The sequence below is a fragment of the Paramormyrops kingsleyae genome, chromosome 15, assembly GCF_048594095.1.
Source record: "Paramormyrops kingsleyae isolate MSU_618 chromosome 15, PKINGS_0.4, whole genome shotgun sequence".
Lineage (NCBI taxonomy): Eukaryota > Metazoa > Chordata > Actinopteri > Osteoglossiformes > Mormyridae > Paramormyrops > Paramormyrops kingsleyae.
The window spans coordinates 29,082,887-29,102,282 of record NC_132811.1 but is presented as its reverse complement, the minus strand read 5'-3'; the positions used below and the strand labels follow the sequence as shown (position 1 = coordinate 29,102,282).

Sequence of the window (19,396 nt, the reverse complement as noted above, 5' to 3'; positions counted from 1 at the left end):
TTTGAATTTAAATGTTTGCTCCATTATTTTAAAGCCAGTTTTGTTATAACAAAAGACCTGGATGGTACATTGCAATCCTTTAGTTATGGCTACCTAGAGAGAAGATACCATCAGTAAAACCTGATGACGACAGTACTGATTTAGGTGTAAATCCAATTTGTCCTGGTGTCTGCTTCATAATGTTGATGTGCTACAGCTCCTACTACTTATTGTAAACATTTTATTTTCACCAATACTAACTGACAAAGTAATTGCTGGAAGAGAAACGTAGTGATCAACTCACATGTCCAGAGGAGGACATCAACCGCTACATCTGTGACACATACAGCGACGGCATGAGAGAGCAAGACCTCGGCCACTGCGCAGCTCTCATATGTCCACCTAAACCCAGCATCTTGTTTAACATCAATGAACCCACCCTCAAGGAAGTCAGAGAGGTCATCAAAATTGCCAGAACAGTATCAGCACCAGGCCTCAGTGGAATACCATATAAGGTCTTCAAGAACTGTCCAAGGCTTTTGGAACGTCTTTGGAAGATCTACAGAGTTATCTGGAGGAAAGGGAAGGTACCTCTGCAGTGGAGATACGCAGAGGGCATGTGGATTCCCAAAGAGGAGAAGGCTAGCAACATAGAGCAGTTCAGGACAATCTCTCTCCTTAGTGTTGAGTGCAGGACCTTCTTCAAGATCGTTGCCAATCGCCTCATGGGATTTCTCCTGAATAACACCTACATTGACACCTTGATGCAGAAGGGAGGCATCTCAGGCATGTTCCAGGAATCCCAGGGTGTACTAAGCACACAGCGGTGGTGACTCAACTGATCCGAGAGGCACCGGAGAGCAAAGGGGACCTGGCAGTGCTGTGGCTCAACCTTGCCAATGCTTATACAGTAGATCATAATAATAATAATAGTATATTTGATTTATAATGCCTTTTACATCACAGGATCTCAAAGGGCTAGATCAATACCACACAAGCTGGTGGAGTTGGCCCTGAGCAGATACCACGTCCCAGAGAAGATACGGAATCTCATTCTTAACTATTATAACAACTTTAGTCTGAGGGTGTCCTCCGGGACCAGTGGCATCGTCTAGAGAACGGCATCATCTCAGTTGCACAATCTCTGTGTCCCTGTTTGCATTGGCCATGAATATGCTCGTGAAGTTGGCGGAAGTTGAGTGCAGAGGTCCGTTGTCCAGATCTGGCACCTGACAGCCAATTAGAGCATACAGTATATGGACATTGTAACTACAACATCAGTGCCCAGATGCTTCAAGGTATTGAACGGCTCATTACATGGGCAAGAATGAGCTTCAAGCCTGCAAAGTCCAGGTCCTTAGTTTTGAGGAAAGGAAAAGTGACTGACCAATTCTGCTTCACCCTGGGAGGCACTCAGATTACATTAGTGCCAGAAAAGCCAGTGAAGGGCCTGGGCATGCTCTTCACTAGTAATCTGAGGGACACTGCTGCACGCCAAGGTACCAGCGATGACCTTGACACGTATCTCTTGGCTGTGGACAAGTCTGGGCTTCCTGGAAAGCTTAAGGCCTGGATCTACCAACATGGCATCCTGCCTTATCTCCTCTGGCCGCTGCTAATCTATGAAGTCCCGATCACCATTGTGGAGGGCTTTGAGAGGAAGATTAGCCAGTTCCTACACAACTAGCTGGGCCTGCCACGAAGCCTAAGCAGCATTTCACTCTTTGGGTATAACACCCAGCTGCAGTTTCCTTTCAGCAGTCTGGCAGAGGAGTTCAAGGTCACCCGAGCCAGAGAAGTCCTGCTCTTCAGAGATTCCACCGACACCAAGGTCTCCTCAGCAGGTGTAGAAGTCAGAACAGGATGGAAGTGGCATGCCCAGGATGCAGTGGATCGGGCAGAGGCAAGGTTACGACATAGCATCCTGGTGGGCACAGTGGCTACTGGGTGGGCCAGGCTGGGTAGTAGTCCAAAACCTAGCTACAGTAAAGCCAGTAGAAAGGAAAAGCAGAAGCTGAACCAGGAGGAGGTACGTGCTGAGCTGGAGGAAGCCTGCTCCAGCAGAATGGTGGGCATGTCCAAGCAGGGGGCATACAGCTGGCCGTAACATCACCTGGGCAGAACTCTGGAAGGTGGAGCCACACCACTTGAAGTTCTTAGTCCAGTCAGTGTATGACGTCCTCCCGAGCCCTGCCAACCTGTTCTCCTGGGGCCTGGTGGACGTGCTTTCCAACTGGTTGGTATCGTTGGCGCCACGACCAAGTTCTGCGGGCAGTAGCAGACACCATCTGCACTGGCATCAACAACAGCAAGCGGCAACACCCCTCCAAGTGTACCATCACCTTTGTTCAAGTAGGCGAGAAGCCCCAGCCCCCAAAGAAGACCCAGGGGGGTCTGCTTGCTGCTGCAAGGGACTAGCACCTACTGGTTGACCTGGAGAGACAGTTGAGATTCCCAGACATCATTGCAGTAACAACACTCCGGCCAGACATAGTCTCGATGTCCGGGGCAAGCAAGCAGGTGGTGCTACTGGAGCTAACTGTCCCCTGGAAAGAGCGGATGGAGGAAGCTCAAGAACAGAAGAAGTACGCTGACCTGGTGGCTGAGTGTCAGAGGAATGGGTAGAAGGCCTGCTACAAGCCCATTGATGTGGGTTGCAGAGGCTTCACAGTCTCTACATCGGGTCGAGGGTGATTCATGTAGGGGAATATACTGTATACTAGGGATGATAATAATAATAATGATAATAATAATAATAATAATGCAAACAAGTTTCATTAACCAGTTATCTTTATTTTCATTTAGTTTGTATGAAAATATGGAACACTTGTTTATAAATCTGTAAATTGCGATGTATTTACAAAACATTTTACAAAATGACAGTTTCCAGATTAAGTAAATATAAAAACAAACATGAAATACAAAATGAAAGCAATAATGTGACATTCACATCTGTGCTTCTCTCAGAAATGTCTGCTTTGAAAACACTTTTTTGAAAAATATTTTTTCAATTTTTTATAGCAGGTTTCTTTAAATCTGGACCTCGATTCCAAATCCAGGCCTTGTTTTCAGTTCTCCCAGGTAGTTAGTTTATTAATTACTGATTCTGATTGGTCAGAGGCTTCACACCTGGCTCACAGGGAAAGGAAGGCTGGAAAACCAGCAGTGCTCGGACCTCGAGGACCGTGATTTGAATAACCCTGTTTTATAGCTTTCACTGTGCTTTGGGTCAACCTGAAATGTTTTAACCCTACATATTTTACTCTTTAATAGAGTAACATAATATTAAAGGTATCCCACCTCCTTAAACCACATTCTTTGCACTATATGCTGTCTGTCATCAAAAAAACTAATATTTTTAATACCTTTATCTGAAATTCAGGACACACAATAGTATTTTATCATAAAGAGATGCATACATACTGTACAGTTGAGTAGAACTATATTTTGAACAAAATCAAATTGCAGTCACTTGGTCATTTAGTATTTGAGCAGCAGAAATGTGATAAAGCAACCTAAAACTTCCTTACCCTTAAAAATACAAATTATCCCTTGCATATTTAAGGATATAACCAAATGCAACAATTTACATCAACAGTTGATCCATTAGAAAGTTGAAAACAACCCATTAGTTACTGCTAAGATTAAAAAGATCCAAAAAACGAATTATTTTACTCCATCTGAGGGGGGGGGGGGGGGGGCATGTCTCTTTTTCAAATGAAAAATATGAAAAACACAAAATACAGTTAGCAAGGAAACTGTGAGAAGTTGCTACACAATAGATACAAGAAAAATCAAGATAAATGTAAAATTAAGAATGAAATGCTTTAAAGCTACCAATATATTTCTTATTGTGGTTTGTTGGACATACTCCTGTAAAACACATTTATTTCTTAGTTCAGTATCCCTAGAGTCTGGTCACCAAAAAAGCAGCCAGATAATAAAAAACAGAACATCTATCATTGAATGCATTTTTCAAGACAGGGGATGGCTAAAAACCAACTATATAGCCATAAGACAATACTTTAAGTGCAACAAAGGGTAATACAATGGATTTAGAGCAACACTTTTGCAAAGTGAAACTACAGTCTGAAAACCTCACATATAAAGATAGAATAATACTTTCCTCTGACAGTATGAAACAAACACCAACATAGTAGTGAAACACTTCAGATATATACAATCGTAACAGGTCAATGTCAGTGTGGACAACATGCTGTCTTGAAAGAGGTTGACTAGGCCATCATAAAACTGACAAGGCAGCGAGAAATAAGCAGTGTCCATCTTATTTTTCTTAACAAAAACTTCAGCCATAATTCCAGCTACTGAAACATCCAACTGGAATTTATCATTCAATAACTAAACCATGGATGAAAATCATTTATTGGCATTTGGTAAGTGCTCAAGATATTAAAATAACTGATCCACCACTGCTAAGCTTCTGAAAAGAAATAAGTGCATATTTTTACCCTAAAAGGAAAATAGACTGTATTAATGAGGGCATTTAGTATCAAGCTATTTATTTGGGTTGTGGAGACAAACATAATATAACAGTGGGGTATTTTCCAACTATGAAGAACACATGAAGGCCACTCATTCCCCCTCTTCCTTGATACGCTGCTGCTTGCGGCGAGAGTCCATGTCGAAGGAGAAGTCACTCCAGTCATCACGCGGGGGGAAGGAGATGGTTTGGCGTAGTGTGAAACGCACAGCATCGATGACACGCTCACTACGAGTCTCCGTGGAGCCTACACTCACCGTGGAGGAGCCGCTCGTGGTTCGGAGGATATGAGGTGGCGGCGAGAACTCCATTGTCTGCCGGTGCTCAAGGATCCCCTTCCAGATGACATGCTGGAACTCAGCGGGGATCTTGAGCCGGGACAGGTCCTGTGAGGAAAGAGCAGGATATTCAGCTGCGATGGTCACCTTCCCTATGACACCATACTGTCATCCGGGATGTAGACTCACCTCTATGTTGTAGTTCTCAATCTGGTAAATATTGGTTAGACCCTGAGCAGTGAAGTAATCGAGGCAGGCTGAGCAGCCCAGCCGCAACAGAAAGCTTTGCAAGAAGTACAACAGGAAATGCAATGGGAGAAAAAAGCAGTCAAGAAGACAGATTAGTCTACAGAATGAAAGTAACAATTCTACAAATTCTGTTATTGATTTTGTGTACTGGAGTAGTATCCCCAGTTATGTTAGAAAATATATTTTACTTTAAATATTAACATTAATAACCTAATATAATAAAAATAATAATAAGAGGTTTTTAGTCTGAAAACTTTCATTCACTCAAACAGCTTCTTCTTCTGCCTGAATCAACCTAAATATGACACCATTAATATATGATGATGATTATTAAAAGAAATTATGTACAATACTAGCTCTAGCCCAGCAATATATTTATAAATTATTTTTTAACTGAGATGTCAGCATCTGTTTAGGTATCTGAAAGATAGCCATCAGCGAGTCTTATGCCTCTAGTGTAAGGACTACTGTAGGTCAAACTGGCCTCCTTGCTTGAAGATTCCAAAGGACACACTTATAGCACTGGACTTTTATATAAGCTACTGCACTTTTTGGTTTATGGCCCTCCAAGTCATAATAATTGCAAATCTAGAGAGGTAATTGGAACATACAAAACAGAATCCATGGGATTACAAGCATGACAAATGAACTACAGTCATGGGACTTTTGTTAATAAAGCTACCTGGATATGGTGCAGTCCATTGGGTAGGGTGGAGGAGGAGTGCAGTGGGAAGCAGGTACCATAGGTAACTGAGATTGTAGGGTATGGGTTGGACTCAGTGTGGTCATGTCAGTACCCATGGGAATATGCGTGCTCATCATGGGAGCCACTGCAAAAGACAACAAGCTCTCAGGACTGAGTTGGCTGAAACATTTTTTACAGAACATTAACAGAAGAGATGATCAAACATGCTATGAGATTCTGGCTTCTTCAGTAGCATACATCACAAGATGACGTTTTCTACAGGTTCATCTCATGGGGATCATATTTATCTGCTATAATATGCAGCAGTGAAATTGTAAGGCACGCAAGTCCAATCAAGCAGCACTGGCATGTGACATGAGTGCCCTGGAGATAAATGTGTACAGTGCTCTGGCTGGGGAGGCACCCACTTACTGTCACTCAGGCCCCCGGACATACTGGCCGGGGTTAGTGAGTTCCGCTGCTGAGTGTTGATGATCTGGCTGACAGAGGGAAGCTTGTTCACCTTGCCATGGGGAGGGGAACTGGAACCAAAGGGTGGCTGGGATTGTATGGAATTCCTGAGGTGAATGGAAAAAAGTTCATTACCCCAAGGCCACATCCTATCTCAACCAACACAAAAGCCATTCGTCAAACATTCCCACAGTACCAAAAACATGTCTCGTTATAATCAGAATTATCGTCATTTGTGACATGGTTCTTCACGAGGATCGTCATCAACAGAATATAGGACCTATACTAAATAAACTATAAAAATGATCTACTTATCCAAGAGGTGTTTTATCCTCTGATATCTATTTGCACAAAAAACCCAAATGTTATTTTTTTCTATAAACAAACTTTCCAGCAAGACTACTGTGAATCACTGAGGCCCACTGTATTCCCCTCAGATATTTTTTACCTATCTATAATTTTCTTACATTTTTTACATTACATTTTAACACAGGTCTTCTTTGTTAACTTCCATGGTTGTAATACCATCAGCTATTATATGGCAATAATAGCAATGTTAATTCACATACATCTTTCCCCTAATAAGCACCAGTAAACAGACAAAAGAGAATATAATTACCAAATGATACAATCACAATTATACAATAAAAAAATCTTTTCAACAACCATTTTTGTATCTAATGCAGTCCATATGACTCACCACATGCAGTATATAGACATTAAAAATACAGCTAAAAGTAATAACTGAGATTGAATAAAATAGGAAAATAAAGATCAGCAGCAGAAAGCAGACATTTATTGAGTAATGACAAAAAAGTGCAAAATGCATGTATCACTACAATCTGTTTCAAACAGAATTAGACAACACTTTCTGCTAAACCATTTAAATATCACTGTACATTCAGCAACTGTTTCATCATAGTCTTGACAGTAAATAAATCTTCATTAGAAAAGGCAAAAGGAAGAAAACTGTCCTGCAGTGGTTAAAAAAAACATGTCCAGCATTATCAAAGTTATTTTTGTCTTTTTTATTGTGTAAATTTTTCCTGCCTCCTTCCCAGGGATGACCACACCTGAGTCCAGCTCCATCAGTAACACAACATTTACACAAAAGCAGCCACGCATTACATGATGCAGCTCAATAACAATAATGGATCTAATAGAAAAATACTAGCATTTGGTTCCTGACCAACTCTGGCGGTTCAGTCTTTAGAAAGCACTTCCCTTAGTCTGAGGAAAGTGAGGAGGTCAGCTGAGAGGGCATCACTATAGATGTGCAACATATTTGTGCAATACCACATACAAGCCAGTCTCGCAATATAGATTCTTATTTGTCCTTTATGTTTTACACAAAACTACAGTAAAAGCATCATTCATGCAATGATAAATTTTCAGGAGTCATTAAAAGAAAAATCACAACATGAGATTTTTCTAATTGAACATAATCTTTCAGCTGTAGCTGTGGTGAGATGTTGAGGTGAGATATAATGAAAATAAGACATGCACAAAATGAACCAAAGGATCTGAAATGATCTCACCACAGAAGCAGCTGGTGCCAAAAGCATATTAGGTGCCATCGTTAGATTACAGTTGATCCTGGAGTATAGGCTCATGGCTGTGTGTGATTTTCATAGTATGACCAATCTATCATTGCCCATTTCCTGCTAATCAAGTGCAGTCTCTTTGATGAGGTGCGACAGGAAGGGGAATGGGGGGCAGGGGCAGCGTCAATGTAAGCGGCCGCAGGAGGCGGGCTCACGCAGGAATGTTTGGCTGTGGTTCAGGCAGCGCTGAACTGTGTCTTCTGGTCACTGACTGGCTCCAAAAACTCATTGTGGAGACTGGCTTTAAGGAAACTGCAGAGAAGAACCGAAAGAAGAGAGAAAAAAGAGAGAAAAGGGAAAATGAGGGTGTGGTCCAAGGGGGGGAAGGCATCTTCATGACAATGAGCACTCAAGAGATTTGGATGGGTGTGACTGCTTTGACTAATGCATGTTCTGTAAAACCAAACTCCAACACTTAGGATTTAAGAAATCTAAGGGGAAAAACTCTAAATAGAGCTTTTTTGGGACAAAATGTCAATTGTGGTTTAAATATAATATGCTGTTGAACTGAACAAAATGCTTCATTCACATATATGCAGGCATAGGTATTTTACTGAGATGCATGTACAGCATACTATGAGAGGGTGTAATTTTACTAGCATCCAGAGGGTGCTGCTGTAGACCTAAGCATTTTACTGAGTGAAACAATCAACACACCTCTATGCATCCAAACCAGATGGCATTTAAAACATCTGGATATGAGGAGATAATTATGACCTGTCTCAGAACTCTTCAGGGCAAAAATAAAAAGGCTGACACACTTTTTTTTCTCACCTCCAAGATAATAAGGGCCTTTATTTCACAGTGTAAAAGCACCGTGTTTTAAGGTGAAAGGTACAGAGTGACTATGATCATGAAGATGTGTTGTGGAAAATCAGCTCACAGGACACAGTGTAGGAAGAAAGGAGGAACAGGGGTGGCATGCAAGTGAAACCTAGAGCACACAGAGACCAGGGGGCCTCAACACATCAGCTCAGTGTCTAAGAACATTGAATGATTCAATGATTCAATCTTTTTTTTTTTATCTTGTCCCTGGCATATTTTGGGTGAACGATCACATAAACTTGGTGCTTATTTTTTAAAAAAATAATATGCATTAATTCTCTGTTACTACTGCATGTGGAAGAAATTGCGGTGAGCATGACAAAAAGAGTGCAGGAACACATTTTAATTAAGTGTCACCTTATCTTCATCTAAATATTTGGAAAGGCCTAGAGACTGATGCAATAATTGAACTGTAAATCAATAGTGTGTTCCACAGAGCTTCTGAATGGCCATTTCCAACATAGTTTAAACAACATGGATGTATGTCAGGGTGCTAAAGCAATCACAAAAAAGAAAGAAATGTGAACAGTTCACTGACTCCAAACACAAGCTGGCAAAATACAAACATGACCTTATGGCTTAGCTTCTTCTTTGTGAAAAATGATAGTAAAAGAAATAATAGGTGCATGCATATTAAATGCTGTGCTAAAATCACAACGTATTGCACTGGTGAGAGGGATGACGCCCTTGGGCATCTAATAACACACGCCACAGGCCACTTGTTTCAGTAATCAGAGGCAGATTGGGTAACCAGGGTCGCCATGTGAATTCTGCAATGGACATACAGGAGATGCCAACTATTGACACTATCAGCTCTGTCAAGATCAGAGCTCTACTTGTCTGAGCAAAATATTTCATCAACCAGTAGAAACCCAACTGCATCCCTGCCACTAAACTGACAGCAATTGAGTCAAAGCAAAAGTGTAACATTGTTCCATTCAATTCAATTACACAAAGTCAATCTTATTACTGTGGTAGCTTGCAGGCTCTGTCGGTAGCACTGTTGCCTCATTCCTCCAGTGAGAAGAATGTAGGGTACCCCTGGACCATTTAAAAGGATAATAAAAATAAATAAACAATTCCAATCCTATTTTCTGTACTAAATTTTCTGTACTAAATTAACTCACATGTCTCTGAGTTAATTTAGTACGATCTACTAATGTTGTGCAAGGTTTCCTCTGGGTATTCTGGTTTCCTCCCATAGTGCAAAGACATGCAGTTAACATAAATGGCATCTCTAAATATCTCATATTTTGTGAATGTGTTCATGAGGGCACCCTGTGATGGACTGGTATCCTGGGATATCCTGGTACTGTTTGGGACAGGCTCCTACATTTCCGTAATGTCAATTAACAACTACGTTTCTCGTAATGTCAATTACGAGTACTTCATGCTGAAATGAGAAAATGTCTTTATGTCTTCGTCATTTCCACACAAGTGCGTCAACACACTTATTCCACAGTAAGTGCATTTAACATTAGTTTGAACTACAGCCAAGATACAACTAAAATGCATGCTCTAAATAATTCAATGATCTTAAGACACCACTGCAACACCACATGCTCAGTTTGGGTTACAAATCCAAGCCAAGAAGTGACTCTCTCACTGTCTGACTTATACCAGCTGAACACCCTTGATGTCAAAAAAATCAATGCAATCTACTCTGTTAAGCCAAACTGATGAACAACAGACAAGGACAACCAGAAAAACCAAGAAAAGCAGCAGAAACACAGAAACAGTAATTGTGTTCAGGTTGGACTCTAGTTTAGTATCTTGAAAGCCATTGCCTTAGCCATTTTGACCACTGTCCACAAACTTCATTGTTTAAGATACTCACTGTTTCTGGATAAGATTCTGCTGCTGCTGTCTGTATGACTCAATAGTGTGCTGGGGCAGAAACTGCATGAGCTCCAGAGACTCTTTAATTTTCACCAGTATCTCATAGATTTCACGCCCTTTAATCTGGGGAGAGAGGAGGGAGCTTTAAGCAATAGGCTGCACAGTTAAAGCCAAACATCTCCAGGAAAAGTATCAAGCCATGGATGACAGTGGGAGCTTGAGGGAAAACTTACTGGGAGACAGAACACTTCCTCGTCTGTGGATCTTCTCTTCTTGATGGAAGACACCTGAATCCCATGCGAGGCCTGCCGAAATGCTACAGGGAAGGAAGACAAGCAGGCTCAGGATGTGGAAGGGCTTTGAAGAAAAAGCAGAGGAAAATGTAAATGCAAGCAGGAAATAGGAAAGGGGAGTGTGTGTAGGACACGGAGGCATGGAGTGTATGAGTCATGCAGGGTTTGGCCATATAGTGTGCATCATGCAGCTTCACAGTCATATTGCATGCAAAAAGCCCTGCACCAGCCCCAGCCACTACTTACGGCGTTTCGTACCCTCACTGCTCTTTGTGCCGTCTGTTACATGCTGCTTGCGGATGCTGTCCTCGTCTGCCTTGCGGTCCCTGCCAGGACAGGCACAGATCCGGGCCTCGAAGCAGCGCCGTCCTAGTACCTGGCCACTGGAAACCAGAGTTCTCATATTAAGGGGCTGCATGGCATTCACGTCTTCCAGAGACCATATGGTCAAAAGACAGGGGACTTACTCTCTGGTTTCCAGAGTGACGATAATGAGAATAGGACGCCTGTTCATTCCTCCAACGCAACTGGAGTTGCACATAAAATTATACAGAATAGTAGTGAACTCTGTGCCCACCTGTTCAGAAAAAACCACAACATTACTATAATGCTACAAGAAACTTGAGACTAGAACATGCAGAATGAATTAACACGGAGTCATTTCTGTGGGAGACTACTGTACATCCAAATGAATATCTAATTTTCACCATTTGCTGTCAGGCAACATTAGTGGCTACCTAAATGCCTGCTTATATGGCAAACGTTGCTACAAACACCTAAGCAATTGTCAGGCCCTTTTCTGCTGTCAGGCCACTGCTGAGACGCCCACAGGGTAATGTCAACGTTCAGGAATGTGTTACTGAAGCTGAATGGGAGCAAGGCCATTTGATTTTAGGGATACTCAGTTAAATCAAAATCCATTATAGCTCAGAGGGACATCCCTCATGAAACTGCCATTTTTAACTGATTAGGGGGGGGAGGGGGGGGAGACGTGTTTTTGTGTGTGTGTGTGTGTGTGTGTGTGTGTGTGTGCGTGTGTGTGTGTGGTTCAGGTATACATTACAATGTGATAAAAGAACTGTTATTTTTACATTTTTTTTGGTCCCAACAACAGGGGCCAAACAGTGGTGGCTCTGAGGCTAGGGATCTATACGAGTAATTGGAACATTGCTGATTCAAATCCCATAAATGCCCATAGTGATTCTAGTCAATTGGGCCCTTAAGCAAGTCCCTTAACCTGCAATTGCTTCATCCTGGATATGACGTTAATCTACATCAAGCCCTATAAGGAAGTCCTCCAACTTACAGGGAATAACTTGGGGGTAGGTGGCAGGATTGGTACTCCAGCCACTGAAAAAAAACCTCACACTGGTCCATTTGGACTAGTATGGTGCTGAGGTATCACCCGCCACATGGCTGCACTCAGGTTCTCATCCCTGAGGTGGTTTGTCGTGTGGTGGGTGCGGCAGCACACTGTAATCAGTGCATGCTCCTTACCTCTCAACAACAGGAAATTTAATTTTATAAAAATCTGTGACTGCAATCAAAAAACTCAAAATGCCAGAAGTCTTCTATTTTGTTTGGTTACTTATGGTTAAAGTTAAGGCTGGGTAGGGGTTAAGATTGTCATAGTTAGCATTAGCATTTTTCCCATAGAAATGAATGAGCGGTCCCCAAAAAGATATGATTAGACAACTGTGTGTGTTTGTGTGTGTGTGTGTGTCTGTGTGCGCATCCACATGTAACACCTGCAAAACCTGAAGTGCCTCATGATAACTAAGGTCACATGACAGGTGGAGATTGCGGCTCACCTGGGGGGGCTCATACGGTACCAGCACGCTCTGCCGGCCTGTTATTGAGTCCTCCAAATACTGAGCATGACTGTTTCCCTCCACTCTGATCAGGTGACTGGGAGGAGCTATTTGGCCTGTAAGAATCAAATAATTACATCTGAAATCTTTTCAAAACCCAAATGAGCTAGTTTTCTGCATACAGTTATCTTATGTGAAACAGAAAATAGGATTGGAATTGTTGTTTATTTATTTTTAGTATCCTTTTAAATGGTCCAGGGGTACCCTACATTCTTCTATTGTGAGTAAAACTTCAAATAAGATTTATTTAAACATAATAGCTAATTTATAACAGGTGACCAATTAAATGACCGAAACACAGATGTCACAAATTGTAGCCAAGTTCTCTGCAGTTATTGCAGAGGAGGACTCGAACCTGCATTTAGCATTTAACCAATATTCATATGTTAGTAATGATGAAGTCATGTGTGGGTGGGTAAATGAATAAGGTATGTTATAAACTTATAAGACAGTATGAATGATATGATTAAGATTAAGAGTAAGAGTATGAATAATTTCATTGATCACAGGGGAAATTCTGGTGTATACAGCAGCATGAAAATACTGCACAGACATACATACACATAGTGCCAAACAGACAAGGTACTGTACAAAGACCGTATATATAGTGCAAACAAAGTAAACATAGTGTAAACTGACTCAGAAAATGAGTTACCATTATTATCATATTGATTTTTATAGAAAATAGCTTTCTATGTTACCAAAGCCATTAAGATAATATACTACATTATGCTCAAAGGCAGATCAGCAGGTCCCCTCATGGCACTTGAACTGACATCCTTTAAGCTATTTATCTTTGACCTTAAATGGCAAGGAACTCACCATCATTAAACTCACGGCTGAGCTCGTGGTTGGGGCAGCGCTTGACCACCTCAGTCACATGCTCTGCCTTCTTGTACACAGGCATGGCCCGGATCACTGCACCTTGAGGTGGACTGGTCATAACCTTTATCTGAATGGGACAAGTCTTGGCGATCTGACAGTAAAGCTTCTTCAGTTCAGTAGAATACTAAGGAAAGCAAAAACAAAAGAAAAAGACATCTGAGTCAGTTGACTCAGCTTGACCTGTTCATGATGATATACTACAGTACACACATTTTGTAGTTCTCTGGAACACATGCTACACTGCATAACACCGAGGAACAGCCACCATCAAGATTCCAACTATTTCAGCTGTCCTGTCTGCTGATGAAAAAGACCTCCAGAGGGTAATGGCAGTGCTTTGGAGTCTGCTTTCAAAGTTATGCATTAAAACATCATGTCCACTATGGAGAACTAATCATGTGTAAATACAGTGTGCATCACTTTCTGGAGAAAAACATTCATAAATGACATGACATGTAATAAGGATGATCTGTTTTCCTAAAGTTAATGCTTGGCACAGAACACATGGTACATAGAAAAATGTTAATGTGACTTGTAATTAAAAAGCACAACAGGAAAGCAATTATAAGCTTGATGCACTTCTGCTTTATTTGCTACTACACAAGGTACATACTTGTCACACTTCAGCTTTTGAGTAGAAAGGGTTAAAGTTTACCCTGTGATTATAGTCTTCATAAAAACAGTTAATCTTAACACACTCCCACCTGTATTCACACTGAGAATTTTAAGGACACACCCAGGAGGCTCTGATGTCTTCCAGCTCAGCCCCCCGGGACTCCCAAAGACTGGCTACGGGTAATTTCTTAAGCCAAGAGTCAAACATTCCCCTCAGGTTCTAAAGCTGCCTGGACTTTCATTCACAAAGGATGGCAATGAAACATTCATTGTACTTTTAATGACCAATCAGAAACACCACAAAGAGAAAACCAGATCATTTAAAACACTTAGGCTTGGATTGTTCCCTGCAGTAATTACAGCTGCCTTCACTGCACATACAATAATCACTCAAGTCAAAAGCCTTACTTCAGTGTTACACTGTGTGTCGTGCTTTTGTAGTTTTCCTTATACCACTTTAAACAAGCGCACAGCAGCATAGCCCTGCCTACAGTGGGTTACACTATGCTTTTAAAATGATGACTTTCTTGATAATTCAGCTGCCATCACAATTTGATACTGTGCTTCAACACCTCTCAAAGTCTTACTCATCGGGTGAGCATCGAAACAGAGCATGTTCCAGTTCACGCTAATTTCAAAGAAAAAAAAACTGTGCTGAAGACCGCTGAAGGCTGTTCTTGAGAACAATGATACACAGAATTCCATTTCCATGAACTTTTGATATGAAATGTTCCGATGAAAGGGGCCCATCCCAGCACCTGTCTGGGCTGAGTTATAATATTACACAAGTCTGGCATTGACATTGGTTGCACGTCAGCACCCGCAATGCTCCTTTTTTCCTTCTTACACTCTTACACACTCTAAAAGAGCACACACACACACCCACAAAGCATACTGCCACAGACATTTTATTGGCTTTTGCGCACCTTATCTAAATTACATTTATTGATTATCAACAACTGGAAGATAGTTTCTTTAAATAACAGAAGCAATGAAGCTACTGCTAAATGCTGTCAAAGACCAACCAAAAGTAAACAAGCTAAATGAAACCACACTGTTCCGCTCTCAAAGAGACTCCCTGCAACAGTTGTCCTTTTCAAGAGTAAGCGCTGCTAATACAAAGGTTGAACGTTCCATGGCAACCTGCTCGGCTGTTTGAATTTACAGATTACATGCAACACTGAGGCCTCTAATTAAAGCAGTACACACCTCTGCAGCTAGAACAGGAATTTTCCCCTCTTAACCACCACCCTCTGTGAGTTGGCCTCTGCAGCAGGGTGTGGATGGGGCATATTACTATGGTGAATTGGCTTCTGCCAAACCCAGAAGAAATACGCCCACTTTGATGTCACCTCAATGATCTACTTACACCACCACTTTAGGGGAGGATACGGGTCCCAGTGCATCTGCTGATGCCACACTCTGCCTCAGCAATGAAGCCTCTCTTCATCTTGGCTTAATGTATAGGTGATGTTCATTTTTGTAGAGTAACTTCACAGAGTACCTGTTTCACACAGCACCTGTTTAAGTTGTTTTATAAAAACAGTAATAGAGTAACAATACTCCATTTATCCATGATCAAATACACCAGTTACAGTGACTTTGTCATAAATCATTTTCAGCAACACTTTCTAAATTGGTGAGCTAAATCCATTTCGGATTGATTGAGTATGGTGCAAACACTTGGCGAGACTCTCACATTCCACATGACTTCACACATTCTGAGTGGAGAGCAAAATGAAAGGAAGGCAAGCCACGCAGAGTCACAGAGGAAATGGTCCACACCCTGAGGGTTTTACATCCTTAAACATTTGACCTCCAAATATTTTGGATAGTCACACCTTAAAATACCAACAATGTAAAGCAATAGAAAATATTCCTGCCTCTGAGGCACTTATGAGTAGATATACTCAAATATATATTTAGTAACATTATGGGATTTTAAAACATTAATTTAATCTTTTTTCTGAGGTTTCTTATTTGAGGCAGAAAATATCTGAGAACAGGCAGCATTTCGGTTGGTAGCCTCAAATCCCCAGACTGTGAGTCTGACTCCGAATGCTGCTGTATGCTCTCATTTGTTTCTGCAGCTATATTCTGGATGGACAGGCATTCCTTTCAAGGTCTGCCCCTGCTTTATGGCCGATGCTTTCTATCCAACCTGGACTAAGACCAGTTACAAAAACTACCTCAGATATGTAAAAAAATAGACGACAGTGGCAGTAACCAGTGATGAGCACCCATAGCTCAATGCCATTTTGTTTTTGCCTGTGCTCGCTGGTTTTGAGGTAGGGGCACATTTCAGCCACGCAGTACGAGCTCCTGAAGAATGTCAGCTCTAGTTAAATGTGGTATGGGTCAAATAAAACAGAAACATATACACCACTCTCCCGGCCATGACACCATCCTTGCCCTGAAGCCACAGTGTTAGGGGATGCAAATATACCTCTGAGCAGCTCCATTTACAGGAAGGTGGGAGCTCGTTTTGGAAGGAAGCCTAAGTCAGAGTCTTAACAGGGCAACAAGGTTGATGAATGCGCTTAGATAGTTATAAAGGCTGATGCTTAAAATGAATTTATCAGTTACAGCAGTTACTTTATAAAAATTGGTCAAGTCAGAATTAAATAGCCTAAGCATTTCAGAGGAGCTATGCTTTAGCATTCATTCATTCATCTGCATATAATTTGAAAAATTGGTTAGATCTAAGACATAAGGGTGGTGGAACAAATTAAATTAAAAAAATTCTAAGATCAAAAATATGGTCATCCTGTTTTTATTTTGAATGGTTATATTACAAAAAGGTTGTTTGCTGAATCACAGGATTACAAAAAGGTTTTCCACATTTGAATCAAACTAATTTTATATTGAAATTAATTGAAAATTTTGCTGTAAATTAGGTCCCTTCAAAAAAAAAAAGATGAACAAATGTTTGAAGAATTCACCAGGTTTTGCCTCTCCAAAGCTATTAAGAAGATGAAGGTGTGCATTTAAGTTATATTTGCATTTGATTTGACATTCCATTGAACTTTGCTGTACAGTCCAAGATAGAAATAGTTACATATATATATACTGTAGAGCAAAGTCCAATGGAATGCCAAATCAAATGCATTAAGGCACTTTCTACAGTCCAGAGAAAAACATGACGCTGCATCTAAATGAACCGTTTATGGTCAGACACACTCTAAACATCCTTCATGTCTGTTTAGGGACTTGATTGTTAGGCACGTGTGTTTCTGTCTGTTAGGGGCTGTGACTTATTTATTATTGTTGAGTCTATCTACATACCTCAGGGACAAAATAGAACCCAATATTTTAGGGCTACATTTTAAATCTCTTTCTTCATAATCTGTAAAATTGTTTGTGGTCCGCAAGAATTTCAACAATAATTTTAAAAAGTATAAAATATGAAAGGGAAATAATCATGTATGTACAACAGCAGTGCACTGTGAATGGCGTTTGAACAATGGTCAAGCCATGCCCCTACTGCTTCCTAATGAAAAAATGTAATACATTTATATCTACACACTTATAGTTTTATTACAAATATTTTGATATTTCTAGATGGATAGTATGGACAATAAATTATTCACAGTGATCTTGACCACAGAGTAAAGTGAATACAATGGAAAATCTGTATTATTTTGCAATTATCACTTCTTAATAATGATAAATGATTACAATAGCTACATAGATAAAGTTATTTCAAAAGGGGTGCTTTAACAAAAGAAGAAGAATTCACTATGTTTAAGTTTAAACTAGAAAATCTAATGCATATTTATATTCAGTACAGGACTACTGTCCGCAGACCATGCAGGATATAGCATAATAAACCAAAGTTTGTTAGATTTTCATCACAAAACTGTTAACACCTCAATTCAATTTTGCAATAAGAGATTTGAACACAAAGAATGGGAATTTGTCCAGATTTTAATAGACCTCCTATTTTTCTTCTTCATCTCTAAATTTGACCGGTAATTTAATTATAGTTGCACAGTTTTAATGAATGAATTGAAAGTGCGCGCACACAAAACACAGCAGCACAAGTCCCTGGCAACACAAGCTGGGACAGATCTAGCTGTGCACTGTTCCCTTCCTGCAGACTGATGCTGCGGGCACACTGAAACAAGTTATGACAGTCTCTGGGCTTCTAGCAAGCACGTTAGGCGCCTCTAGTCTTGTCTTCTTAGGTACCTTACAAGTAGTGTCACGTCTACAGTACCCCCTCCCCCAACCTGTTTAATCATACAAAAATGCAAAGTGTTTTTTTTTTTCTTTCCATAGGATGAAAACACACCTGCTTCAGAAAAAATGAAAAAAAAAAACTCCATTTTAACATTTGGCTGTGGGAGCACTTAATCACCATCATTACGCAAGTATTTCCATAGACCTTTTCAAAGAATGGCTTAATCAAACATATCAAGATAATTATGTGCAGTTATAAAGGCAACTGGAAAAAATACAAGGAAGAATGTCATGAATAATGGAAAGAATTGACATGGGGATATCAAATAAGTTTCTAGCATTATAGTAGCCATGCTATCAAAACTGGTAGCGATTACTCAACATAATTGATTAATTAGATCCTGGGGAATTATGAAGGGTAGATAATTAGTTGATGAATGCTTGTATTTAGTGAAAGTTTAATTTACATGTGAAGATGCTAAATTAAGTCAGGAAGAGGACAGATGCACAGGGACTGGTTGCTAATTTGATGCATCATGTAAAGCTGAATGGTGGCATGGTGGCACAGTGGTTAATACAGTAGGTCACCTCACACCAAGTGTCTGTGTGTGGAGTTTGCATGTTTTCCCTGTGACATTGTGTGGATTTCTCTGGGGTTACCCCCCACTGTCCAGTAACATGCTAAGCTTAAATGTAGTTGCCAATTTGTACGTAGGTGTAAATGTGTGTGTACTGTAAATGGTGTGTGTGTTGGACCCCCGCGATTCTGCATAGGACAACTATGTATGTAAAATAAGTTAATGTCACTCTCATGACGTCTGCACATTTGCCCAACACGGTTAATGCAAGCATATGGTAAACAAAGAAATACAGCTTTTCAAAGTGAACATTCTAAATCCTATTTTTAAAACCTTGCATAAAACAGGCACGTGTCAATAACAAAACTGTGCGGAATCCACTACTTTAAACAGAGTAAAATCACTCCAAATGCAAAGCACAGCCTGAAATCACGAGGCTATCAACTGAATGTTTCCTTAAAGAGTCATTTTAAATTAACGTAGTCCAGTTTTATTAGTTGTGCTTAAATATCAAGTTCAGAATGTGATCTCAGTGAGAAAA

At 40.6% G+C, this 19,396-nt stretch overlaps 1 protein-coding gene and 1 pseudogene across 6 annotated transcripts in view; one reads left to right on the top strand and one right to left on the bottom strand.

Moving 5' to 3' along the window:
* Positions 1 to 242: 242 nt before the first annotated feature.
* On the top strand, positions 243 to 2,164 carry LOC111839109 (uncharacterized; annotated as a pseudogene).
* A 587-nt stretch (positions 2,165 to 2,751) lies between these two features.
* Positions 2,752 to 19,396, bottom strand: part of LOC111839110 (tumor protein 63-like) — an 83,325-nt gene continuing 66,680 nt past the window's right edge. For 4 of the 6 annotated variants that reach the window (XM_072699974.1, XM_072699973.1, XM_023802738.2 and 1 more), the window contains 10 exons: positions 13,418 to 13,604; positions 12,536 to 12,651; positions 11,192 to 11,301; positions 10,971 to 11,107; positions 10,665 to 10,747; positions 10,430 to 10,554; positions 6,125 to 6,270; positions 5,690 to 5,837; positions 4,948 to 5,041; positions 2,752 to 4,866 (listed from right to left, as the gene is read on the bottom strand). In XM_072699974.1, coding sequence (XP_072556075.1) covers positions 4,573 to 4,866; positions 4,948 to 5,041; positions 5,690 to 5,837; positions 6,125 to 6,270; positions 10,430 to 10,554; positions 10,665 to 10,747; positions 10,971 to 11,107; positions 11,192 to 11,301; positions 12,536 to 12,651; positions 13,418 to 13,604 — 1,440 coding nt within the window. In that variant the 3' untranslated portion in view covers positions 2,752 to 4,572. The remainder of the gene's footprint in view (positions 4,867 to 4,947; positions 5,042 to 5,689; positions 5,838 to 6,124; positions 6,271 to 10,429; positions 10,555 to 10,664; positions 10,748 to 10,970; positions 11,108 to 11,191; positions 11,302 to 12,535; positions 12,652 to 13,417; positions 13,605 to 19,396) is intronic. The other 2 variants (XM_072699972.1, XM_023802740.2) reach the window with 1 other exon arrangement.